Raw genomic sequence first — 12,209 nt, forward strand, 5'->3', positions numbered from 1 at the left:
TTTACCGTTGTCAATCGTGAAACTCCCTGACTCCAAAGCGTGTGCATGAATCTTGTATCTGTGTGATTGATGATTGCGATCTTAGTGCCAGGCTCACGAATACCACTGTTAACAAAGATCCCATTCGCTGCAGACGAGACAACCTACAGCAACACATATTCTGTTGAAAAAGTGTTTTCTTTGATAGGTAAACTAAAACAAAAAAAGCACATGCTGAGAGAGACAGAGAGTATATGAGAGAGTGAGAGAGAGTCAGGGAGAGAGAGAACTCAGAATCCTTTTGATATCAATATCTTATCAGCCCTTATGACATGGGGGTACAATCACAATAACAACAAAATAGTTTTTTTTAAAAGATGAAACGACTATTCAAAAACATGATAAAAAAAATCCATTGATAAAGAAAGTACATAATTTCAACCATCCAATCAAACTTGTGATGAGAAGGAAAACGCGAATCAGCATGTTGCCCATCGATCAATGCCAGCCGATCAATGCATTACCCAATCCTTGACAGTACTGATAATGCCAACTACGTACATGAATATTGAGAGTGTGCTGTTCAAGAATTTAATCTCAGTTTCGTGTGAGTATTTGGATTTGAAATGAAAACAACATAAGAAAACTCTAGTGCAGCAAGAACAAAAGCATACAGTGGACGATTAGAGACTTCTAACCAATTCACATTCTTACTGACGAATCTGAAATGTCTTTCCACAGAGCGGAAAGAGCAATGGCAGGCAGCACGAACACCCTTGGTGTCCAGACTGATGACGTGCCATCTGGTGTCGCTGACCATGAGTTGACGTCCTCCACGTCTTCACTGCTGTTGGGGACAATGGTGACCACTCACGTGACCAATCACTCAATTGTGGACATGGTGACAGAGAAACCGTTCGGGGAGTTTTTAGAAGTCAAGGCTTCCATTCTGGTGGAGAGGTAAGGAAAAAACGTGCTGAGTCAGCACATCACTGCTCAGTTTTAATATTCATTTTACAACTTTTTCATTCATTTATTTAGATCTACCATGGTTTTGTCTAAACATATTTTGTGGTGATTTTGTTTTACCGTAACTGTTTAGGTTTACTGAACATGGTATTCTAGTGATGTGGTCTGATGGGTCATACTGTTGGAAAAGATAATTATTTCAACCAAGATAATAAATTCATCTGCTGAAGCTCCAGTAAATACTGTAATCCTTCATACACAATTCAGTATGAAAACTTTATGGAAGTAATCCGATTGTAAAATTCTGATTCCTTTTTAAGATGCATTTTTATTTTGCAGAATCTGTATTCCCATCATCGTGAGTGTGGGTTTGTTGGGCAACTTCCTGTGCTTCGTGACTCTCGTCTTCACCAGTCTGCGGAACACTTCCACCTGTGTCTACATGGCCGCCATTGCTGTCCTGGACTGCAGCATCCTCGGTCAAGCTTTATGTGTCCTGTTTGGTCGCTACTTTGGTCATGCCAAATTCTTTATGGGCAATGATTGGAACTGTGGCTTCCAGCATTTTCTGTTCTACTTCGCCATCCACTTTGACGTCCTGCTGCTTCTGGCCATGACTGTGGACCGTTTCATTGTGGTCAGGTTCCCGCTCAAAGCTCAGAGATTGTGCACTCCAAAATCTGCCATTAAAGTCATCATTGGATTAGGGATCTTCTCCTTCGCTCTTAACTTTCAAATATTTTTTAACAAACGTTTGATTCCTACAGGAGATCTGAGGACCCATTGAGGTGCTGGTATCCAGAAGGAGATATCGAATTTTTTATGGAGAAAATATACACTGTTATTGATGCCACAATCTATAGTTTTATTCCTTTTCTGTCTCTGCTCACTTTGAATCTCCTCATCATTATTCAGCTGAAACGCTCGAGTAAATTCAGCAGCCAGTTCACAGAGGGTCAAGGTGGAAACAACATGAATGAGTCAGCTGTGGGCGACACGAAAAAAGCCAAAGCCAACACCAATATCACCCTCATGCTCTTGATGGTGTCCTTCACCTTCTTAGTGCTGACTTCACCAATAGTGATCCTGTTTCTTTACCAGAGATATTACCGGAGGCCCAAAACAAATGCTGAGAGAGCCCACTACCGTATAATTCTCGTAGTCTTGGAAAGCTTCATGTTCAGCAACCATGCTGTAAACTTCTTTCTGTACTCAATCAGCGGTCGTCGCTTCAGACATGAGCTGAAGCTACTTCTGACACGACTCCGTTGTCGTTCCTGAAGTTGGTCAGTTTGTTTCATTGGATTTGGTGACGAATATGAACAGGAAGAAAGATGGAAGCAGCACCAGCAGCAACGGCAACGACAGTGAAGTAGTAGTAGTAGCTGTAACAGTGGTAGAAGAAATAGCATTAACAATGATAACATGGCGCGAGCTTCCCACATACTGGGTATTGACTACCTCTCATGAATCATTGCACATAAACAGTTCATAAAGACATACCAGACATATACACAGATCGCGAACAGGAATTTTCACATAAAAGTGCAAAATGCGTCTTAAATGCCAAATTCATCCTAAATTCTGATCTGTATGGATAAGTACTGAAGTTGACGAAAGAGTGAGACAACGGAATGTCTTTTTGTTTGACTTTCTGAAAATAAATCGCAGTATTGTTCAACACCATCTGTGTTTGTGTGGGACGTTGACGCAAAATACACGGTGGTAAGTAATGCAATACATATGTCATTGCGAATCGGAATCAAATATCAGACAAGTTGGGCAGCTGCTTCAACAGTAAGGTATGGTCGACTGGTACGGATTTTTGTTTGGTGGAAGAATGCTGTTTTACATACATTGCTGACAGGATCATGCACAGAGCTGAACACACACTAAAGTTTCTGTAACAAGTTCAAAAGATTGAATCAACATTGCAATCAAGGTATGGTCTGAAATATGACTAATGGTAGACTTTGAACCTACAACTTCAGTTTTAATGTAATTAAGTCTACGTTTGTCAGCACCCGTTCCTTTACCACAATAAAGCACAATTCTATTACTTTGTGAAGGACAGAAAATAACGTGGGGGAGAAGCATTGTGAGTTGGATGTTATCTGCAAAGTTGGGGAAAATCAGACAACAGCAGTAGCCGTAGTAGTTGTTGTTGTTGTTGTTGTTGAAGGTGAAGGCCAGAGTCAAATTCAGGGAACCTCAGATCTGCAGTACTTTTCTATGGCGTTCATCACAGCGTTTTTACTGTGTTTGTTGTGTTCCTTTCGGTTGGCTGAAGTGCACAGTGCTGTTTTGTTTGGTACGTCGCTAAATTGTTTCCTTGTCTCTCTCCCCTGTCCTTTAAATTTTGCTGCAGCACTTTTCCCACTTTCGGTTCGTCATACGACAACATTCCTTAGTTCATATTTGTGTCGGTAGTTTTTGTTTCAGGTTCAGTTTCGTTGGCAGATATTCCAAGCGAAAGGCCCTTACTTATGCGTGTTGGTGTCTGAGTTTTCTTTTACTCACATTCATAGACACCGAGGCATGGTTTCACCATCTCCGGTTCTGACAGCTATTTGATCTCGATGGCAACAGCAACACCTCAAACAACTGATCAGAGGATTTCACTTAGTCAGCTGTCACTAAAACGTAGTCTTAGTACTTGCATACCTAAAAGCGTCCCTGAAACTGTGCAACCAGTTCCATCAAGGACAACAGAGCAGTTTATGTGTTCGTGCGCACGTCTTTATGTGATAGTGTTTTGGAAAAGATACTGCCAAGTCTGGTCCCCAAGTATAGTTTAGTATATTTTTATGTAGGTATGCATGTATGTATGTATGTATGTTGGGGTCTGATGGTACGACTGGAGATTTCCTTGGCCGCAGTGGACGGCTGTGACCTCTTCAACCTTTTCTTCACCTGTGTGCTCAGGGACTTTGAACTCGGGGTGTACCTGAGGTGCAGGTTGCACGGATCTATCTTTTATCTTCGCTGCTTGAGCGCCAAGACCAAGACAATGGAGAGGATCCTCTTGGGGGCACTCATCGTCATCAAGTCTCACCATCAGGCTTGGCAAAACAGAGGTTCTGCTACAATCGCGCCCTGGTTCCACTGCTTCCTCCCCCCCCCCACGCCCGCCCACCCCCACCCCCACCCCCCTCTATCTCTATTGAAGTGAAAGAGTACACGCATGAGTACACTGATTCCACACGCTCGCTTCGTGTGTTTCATCGGCATTGTTTTGCTATTGGTCGTCTTAATTGAGCTGCAATATATCTCTTGATCTCACCATCCGAATAGGCACTCTCAATGATGCTCTCATATTACAGAGAAAGAACGAACGTTATGTTAGAACACAAAACGAATAAGGGAAGCAACGCTTTTCGACCCTTTATTCCTCCACATGTGTTCTTCATCATGTTCCTGTTCCTGTTTTTAGACAGAAAGATGGGGTGTGGAAGGTCTAGAGTCACCAGTTGAATACTGAGGTGGAATGCTGCACACCTTGCACACCTTTTTTTTTACTATCTGCAGCAAAGACATGCACCAGAAATATGACTTTCATGTTTAGCAAAAGAATTCATGTTGGAACAAAAAATGATAAAAATGACTGCTCTTGTTGTGTCAGAATATCAGATCAAAGTGCCAAGTTTAGAGAATAAAAAAAATATAAATATAACAGTAAATTCAGTTTGCATATAATTTGGCTTCTTTTTTATTTTTTGTGCCCATCCAAAGGTGCAATATTGTTTTAAACAAGATGACTGGAAAGAACTGAATTTTTCCTATTTTTATGCCAAATTTGGTGTCAACTGACAAAGTATTTGCAGAGAAAATGGCAATGTTAAAGTTTACCACACGCACACACACACACACACACACACACACACAGAGAGAGAGAGAGAGAGAGAGAGAGAGAGAACCGAACACCGGGTTAAAGAATACTCACTTTGTTTACACATTGTTACAACTGTCTTTCATTACCACGAATGACAAAAGCGACTGTTAATTACCACTACTACTGCAGGTGCTGCTGCTGATATAACTACTTCAAGCGCAACTGCTATCGCCGTCATAACCAGCGAACAATCAGAGCACTGTTATCACAAATGAATTTTTTTTTTTTTAATGTTCGCAACTGGCAGCAAAAATAAATCAGACCAAGTTTGTTTGTTGTTGTTGTTGTTGTTGTTGTTGTTTTGGGGGGGTCCGTTGTTTTTAAAATGCCAAAGCTGTTTCCAGATCGTAACCAACAAGTGCTCGGGATGACTGGAAACGTTTTCGAAAAATCTGATTTGAAAGTGATCAGAGTGCAGCTCGTTTTTATGTTAAGAAGAATGGGGTATCCAAAGGTATGCACATGCAAATGCAAAAATTGTTTCAAACGTATCAGATCGGTGGTAAAAGGCTATTGCTGGAGCCATATCGATTTAAGGCTCGGATGTGCGGTTGTTGTTGTTGTGTTGTTTTTTGTGTTTTTTGTTGTTGTTGTTTGTTTTGGGGGGCGCGCAGTTCTTTTGATATTGAATCGCCAAATTATTGTGTACCTTGTACATCACAAACCCTTTGTTGGATTCTGTATGTTGTTGCAATGGTATAATGTTTGACTTCGCTGGCTATTCTGTGGCTGACAAGGATGGTTCCGATAGAACTGTTTTGGCTGTTCTCTTGCAAATAAAATGTAAAATGTAACTTATTCTAATCAACTTCTATAGCGCAATTGCAGGATGCAGATATGTAGTTGATATGAGAAAGGCAGTGAGATGGAACGAAGATTCGTCGAGCGCCAGTGTCCACATAAGCCAATGTGATATTGCCAACTGAGCTCATTATCTATCATGACCCATAAGACACGGTGCTCACGGCAGCGTTTAGAGAACGTACCATTAGATTTCAAACGGAGAACAAGGGGACTGGTTTGATGCTTTTCTTTGTCTGGGGGCCATGAAGTGCCATAGATTTGGGAAAAAAATCATTCGAGCCCATCTAAAATAAATTTTGAATTTGAGGGACGGGAGCAATGGCCGAGTGTTTAAAGCGTTGGACTTTCAATCTGAGGTTCGAATCTCGGTAACGGCGTCTGGTGGGTAAATGGTGGAGATTGTTCCGATCTCGCAGGTCAACATATGTGCAGACCTGCTTGTGTCTGAGACCCCTTCGTGTGTATACGCAAGCAGAAGATCAAATATGCACGTTAAAGACCCTGTAATTCATGTCAGCGTTCGATAGGTTATGGAAGCAAGAACATACCCAGCATGCACACCCCCGAAAACGGAGTATGGCTGCCTAAATGGCGGGGTAAAAACGGTACAGACGAGTGAACACAGGAGTTGCAGCCCACGAATGAAGAAGAAAAAGAAGTCGACGACGACGAAGAATTTGAGGCTTAGTCGACTGCACTGGAATGGTGAGAAGCGTCATGTGGAAAACTATGACAATGGTGTTAGATATGGACCAAGAAAGACCATTGATAAAGATACAGTCCTGAAGCGGTCCTGGAACAGCTCCAGGTGCTCCATTTTTCATTGCTCCTATAGAAGATACATCACTACTTACCGACAAAACGTGGCGAGAGAGAGAGAGAGAGAGACGGGGGGACGGAGAGAGAAAAACAGACAGAGAGAGTGAGACAGACAGACAGACAGTGTGTGTGTGTGTGTGTGTGTGTGTGTGTGTGTGTGTGTGTGTGTGTGTGTGTGTGTGTGTGTGTGTGTGTGTGTGTGTGTGTAATACAAAAAGCAGCCAAGACAAACCAGAAGAAAAACACCAGTGTCACACATAGAACAAACTGCACTTCTCAGTCCATCACGTGGAATCCCCATGTCAGATTTAAAACTGGAGTCTCTATGAAACACTCCGCTTCCGTTCTGTAGTACTGGTCGCGCGCGCGTGTGTGTGTGTGTGTGGGTGGGTGGGTGTTAGGAAGTATGATGTTGGAAGGATAAAGATTCATATCGTTCAAAAGTAGTGCCTCCATATGGCGATTAAGAATATGCTTCTACTGTGCAACCATCCTGCTATCCGTCTATGTATGTGTGTGTGTGTAGTGATAATGAAGGTATTCACATTGCGCTTAGTCTTGTCACAGACGGAAACCCTCTCCAACCTGTGTCTGCTGCAAGCCCGCACCATGACGATGGACAGAGTTATGCGAGGGTTGTTATTTGCTGATCTGATGCTGCCTCTGTGGTAGCGTACAGTGAAGGGGCTTTCAGCGTATTACTTCCTGTTTTCCAGAGACTGCTGACCTTTTTGGTCCTAAGTCAGCCTGAAGAAAGCTGAAGTTTTTCACCAGTCTTTTCCCCCACGGGAACAGAACCCAGCAAACATCACCATAAAACAGACAAATATGGACATGAAATAGCAATTCTGCTTCGTCGGTTGCACTGACGCTTGGACTAGCAATGAAGTGGACGACAGATTGGCCAAGGCCAGCAGTGCCTTTGGAATGCTCAACAAGGTGTGTGTGAGACAACAATTCCCTCAAAATAGAGACCAAGATTAGCGCCTAAAGAGCCGTGGTGTTGATCATCCTCCTTTATGGCATGAGTCACCTACCGCAGCCACATCCTTACCCTGTAGGGTTTCCACGAACGCTGCCTTCGCAACATCTTGAGGGACCATTGGAGCGATACATCACCAATTTTCTGGTCTTCAGATAAACCAAAGTCAAAAGCATCGAGGTCATACTGCTGAGAACCCAGATGCGTTTGGAAGGACAAGTCTCCAGAATGGAAAACCAACGGCAACTAATGACCGCTCTGCTTTAGGTCAGTGTAACAAAGAAGCATCCCGGAGGCGGTATAAAGACATTCCAAAAAAGACTCTCTCAACCTGGGTCATCAACCCCCACCAAGAGGACTACCCAAGGACTGCCTGGCGCCGCACCATCTACCAAGCTGCCAGTACCGTGGAAGCTAGCCGTCATGCCATCCTGGAGAAGATAAGGATAAGGTGGGAAAACAGGGGCCAAACAGAACCCACCACAGAGCAGACATTACCCTGTTGCCGTTGTGGAAGAATATGTCGATCTCGAGTCGGACTCCCCGGCCATAAGCGTCATTGTGATCGAAGAGAACTTTACTGATACGAATTTCAAATTTTTAAACCTTCGATCCCGAAATCATTGCCAAAAACAATATTCTTGTCAGAGACATACCAAAGCGTTTTGCATACTAGCTATTCACACGCATGCATAACTCTTTCAAATGGATGGAAGAAATTTTAAGAATACACCTGAATAGAAAGGCAGAGAAACTAGACCGGAAAGTTGGAGGGGAGGGGAGAGATATGTTGGAAAGAGGTAGGTTTTAAGATCAGAGTAACAGAGCTAAGTGCACAGATCTGACAAACCGAAAGCTGGAGCACTCAAGGCCTGAGAAACGCGTTGGGTTATGCTGCTGTCAGGCATCTGCTTGGCAGATGTGATGTCGTGTATATGGATTTGTCCAAACGCAGTGACGCCTCCTTGAGAAATTGAAACTGTTTCGTGGTCTTCCTCTACAACGAAACGGGTCTTCCTCTGGTTTGGGGGTGGGGGGTTGTTTTGGGGTTTTTTTTCTCGAGGCCTGACTAAGCGCGTTGGGTTACGCTGCTGGTCAGGCATCTGCTTGGCAGATGTGGTGTAGCGTATATGGATTTGACCGAACGCAGTGACGCCTCCGTGAGCTACTGATACTGATACTGGTTTAGAGAGAATGAGCTAATCTTGGGTGAACGGAGTGGTCGAGTAGGTGAAAAGTTAGACAGTAGATCAGAAATTAGGATGGACAAAATTATGGCAAGGAAGTACATTTTATATTTGATGTAGGCCTCAACAAGGAGGCAGTACTGACTGAGCTGGAGGCTGAGATGTGGCATGGTATCGTTTGTTTGAGAACAAACCTCGCGGCTGTCTTCTGCACCTTTTTCAACTCACCAGAGCACCGCTTGGGACAGCAAACACGAAGACCGTTGCTACCGTCTAATCTAAACAGGACAAGCATAAACAGGCGGTTTTGATGATATGATATGGATATTTGTAAAGCGCCTATCCTCGGTGGGAGACCAAGCTCTAAGCGCTTTACAAACACGAGTTCATTTGTACAACAGGCTGCATACCTGGGTAGAGCCGAATGACGGCTGCCATTGGGCGCTCATCATTCGTGTCCTGTGTCATTCATTCAGGTTCCAGTCAAGCATACAAATACAAACATGTAACATTTTACGTGTATGACCATTTTGCTCCTTTATCCCATCATGTAAGCAACCATACTCCATTTTCGTGGGTGTACATGCTGGGTATGTTATTGTTTCTATAACCCAGTGAACGCTGACATGGATTGCAGGATCTTTAACATGCGTATTTGATCTTCTGCGTGCGTATACACACGAAGTTGGTTGAGGCACTAGCAGAGCTCCACATATGTTGAGCTGGAAGATCGGAAAAATCTTCACCCTTTACCCACCAGGCGCCGTTACCGAAATTCGAACCTGGGATCCTCAACTTGAAAGTCCAACGTTTTAACCACCCGGCTATTGCGCCCGTTGTGCCCGTTTTGTTGTAGCGTCGTAATGTGATGACAGATTGATCTTATCAGATGGACAGATGCATAGGCAGATCTGCAGATGTGAGTAATGTGATTGGCAAGAGGCACGTCATCTGAAATAATGAATCAAATATTGGATGCAAAGAAAGAAAATGAAATGTCAGAGTTCACTACACGGACAGTGTATGGCATGGAACAGACGGGGAATGACCTGTTTGTTATTGAGTGAACGAGAAGAGCCTCAGTTTTATCATCATTCAAGTTCAGCTGATGCTCAGCCATCCAAGACTCAACATGACGAACACAGCAAAGTCTCTAGCGTTGAGCGTCATCTGCAAGTGATTAGTTGGAAGTTCACCACAATCTTTTTAAACAGTGCAGACGTCAAAATTGTTGCTGGAGCTATTTTCCCTCCGTAATTTCTTCAAACAGGTTGGCGGAAAGATTTTTGAAAAACATTCAAATGACATGATTTGATTCTGTTTCGAGTGCCATAACCAAAGCAGGAGTAAAACAAAAAAATGAACAAACAAACAAAACAATCAATAAAAGTAAAAGGGGAAATCATAAATGATTATACAAAAGCAAATTCGAACCCAAGGCTAAAAGTATTTTGCAGATGATGTAAATGTCATGATGTACCATGTCCTTTGAGCCTGCAATGTGCTCGATCAGACCACCGGTACAGAAAAAGATGAGCGTGAATTTACATGATGTGAAAGAGACCAAGTCTATTGTGTTGAACAATTAACCATGAATGTTCGTTTGCAACGTGATTTATCTGGGGCTCGGCATCACCAATACAAAGACAACCATTGATTTATTTAGCAAAATCACTTCAGGAAAAGTTGTGTCGAAACTTGAGATTGAATGGCACGGTAGATGAAGGGTTTCCAGGTTTGTTGCTGGCCTGATCACTACAACAACTACTGCGACTACTACTACAACTACTACCACTTCTACAACAACACCTACTGTCGCCAACAGATTCGTGTCAGAAACTGTTTCAGTTCCTGTCTAAAACGACGACCACTGATGCTGTACAGCAGAAAATTGACAGCATGGTTGCTGTACATGACGTTTTCCATGACAACGAGAATGATACGGTACTCAGCTCTCTCAGCATTTGTTTTGATCTGCCGGTTGTATCTCTGGTAAAGATACATGATCACTATCGGTGACGTCAGCCCTAAGAAAGTGAAGGAAACCATCAAGAGCATGAGGGTGATATTGGTGTTGGCTTTGGCTTTTTTCGTGTCGCCCACAGCTGACTCATTCATGTTGTTTCCACCTTGACCCTCTGTGAACTGCCTGCTGAATTTACTCGATTGGTTTAGCTGTCTGATGATGAGGAGATTCAAAGTGAGCAGAGACAAGAAAGGAATAAAACTGTAGATGGTAGCGTCAATGATAGTGTAAATTTTCTCCATGAAAGTTTTGATTTCTCCTTCTGGGTACCAGCACCTCAATGGGTCCTCAGATCTCCCCGTAGGAACCAAACGCCTGTTGAAAAATATTTGAAAGTTGAGAGCGAAGGAGAAGATCCCTAACCCAATGATGACTTTAATGGCAGATTTCGGAGTGCACAATCTCTGAGCTTTGAGCGGGAACCTGACCACAATGAAACGGTCCACAGTCATGGCCAGAAGCAGCAGGACGTCAAAGTGGATGGCGAAGTAGAACAGGAAGTGCTGAAAGCCACAGTTCCAGTCATTATACATGTAGTATTCGGCGTGACCAAGGTAGCGACTTATCTGTATGCACAAAGAATGAATGAGGATAACACAATCCAGGACAGCGATAGCGGCCATGTAGACACACGTGGAAGTGTTCCGCAGACTGGTGAAGACGAGGGTCACAAAGCACAGGAAGTTGCATGGCACACCCACAGCTACCAGAATAGGAATATAGATTCTGCAAAACAAAAGGCACATTAGATATGAATGCAACTTTTCATAATTCAGCCACGCTCCTAGTGCTTTCGGGCAAAAGTATCGCTTTGTGGTTGAAAGCTGAACCGGGGATTAGAATATCTATTGGTACTTCAGCAGATAAAACTAATTCACTCATCGTGATTTTATCCACAGCACGGTTTGTTTTGGGTTGCAATGGCTATTCTTACAGTTTGACTGAAAAGTCCAGGTCACTAAAATACTTCATTAAGTAGACATTTAACCGAACTATATTCAAATAGATTTGTTTAAATATATTAGATCAAAATGAAATTGACCATTGATGACTTCACACCATTTTTCCTTACCTCTCCAGTAAAACCGCAACTTTGACTTCCAGAAACTCCCCGAACGGTTTCTCTGTCACCATGTCCACAATTGAGTGATTGGTCACGTGAGTGGTCACCATTGTCCCCAACAGCAGTGAAGACGTGGAGGACGTCAACTCATGATCAGTGACACCAGATGGCACGTCATCAGACTGGCCACCAAGGGTGTTCGTGCTGCCTGCCATTTCTCTTTCAATCTGTGGAAACGCATATCAGTTTCGCTAGTAAAGATAATTATGAATATCTTTTAAGTATATGAGCACACAAAGCGATCTAGCAATTCTAATTGTCCACTGTATGCTTTGTTTCTGCTGTGTTAGATTTTTTTTCTGCTGTTGCTTTTCCTTTAAAAAAATATTCGTACAAACTTCAGATTGATTTTCCTTAGAAGACCGCGAACAAAGATACTTGGTTGTGTCTGCAAATGTTTCGTCAGCTGGTTTAATGATGTGTGCAAT

The 12,209-nt window shown here is 43.0% G+C and overlaps 3 protein-coding genes across 3 annotated transcripts; 2 read left to right on the forward strand and 1 right to left on the reverse strand.

The window, feature by feature from the left end:
* Positions 1-733: 733 nt before the first annotated feature.
* LOC143292264 (G-protein coupled receptor 54-like) lies at positions 734-1,735 on the forward strand. Its single transcript, XM_076602450.1, has 2 exons — positions 734-939; positions 1,288-1,735. Exons 1-2 carry the CDS (start codon positions 734-736, stop codon positions 1,733-1,735), a joined length of 654 nt encoding a protein of 217 aa, XP_076458565.1.
* A 35-nt stretch (positions 1,736-1,770) lies between these two features.
* On the forward strand, positions 1,771-2,555 carry LOC143292032 (uncharacterized). The gene has a single exon (XM_076602200.1). It carries the CDS (start codon positions 1,771-1,773, stop codon positions 2,227-2,229), a length of 459 nt encoding a protein of 152 aa, XP_076458315.1. The 3' UTR covers positions 2,230-2,555.
* Positions 2,556-10,178: 7,623 nt separating this feature from the next.
* LOC143292033 (putative G-protein coupled receptor 139) lies at positions 10,179-11,942 on the reverse strand. The gene is made up of 2 exons (XM_076602201.1): positions 11,731-11,942; positions 10,179-11,384 (listed from the first exon to the last, which is right to left on the reverse strand). Exons 1-2 carry the CDS (start codon positions 11,934-11,936, stop codon positions 10,442-10,444), a joined length of 1,149 nt encoding a protein of 382 aa, XP_076458316.1. The 5' UTR covers positions 11,937-11,942; the 3' UTR covers positions 10,179-10,441.
* Positions 11,943-12,209: the final 267 nt, after the last annotated feature.

This window comes from Babylonia areolata, chromosome 18, assembly GCF_041734735.1.
Source record: "Babylonia areolata isolate BAREFJ2019XMU chromosome 18, ASM4173473v1, whole genome shotgun sequence".
Taxonomy (NCBI): Eukaryota; Metazoa; Mollusca; class Gastropoda; order Neogastropoda; family Buccinidae; genus Babylonia; species Babylonia areolata.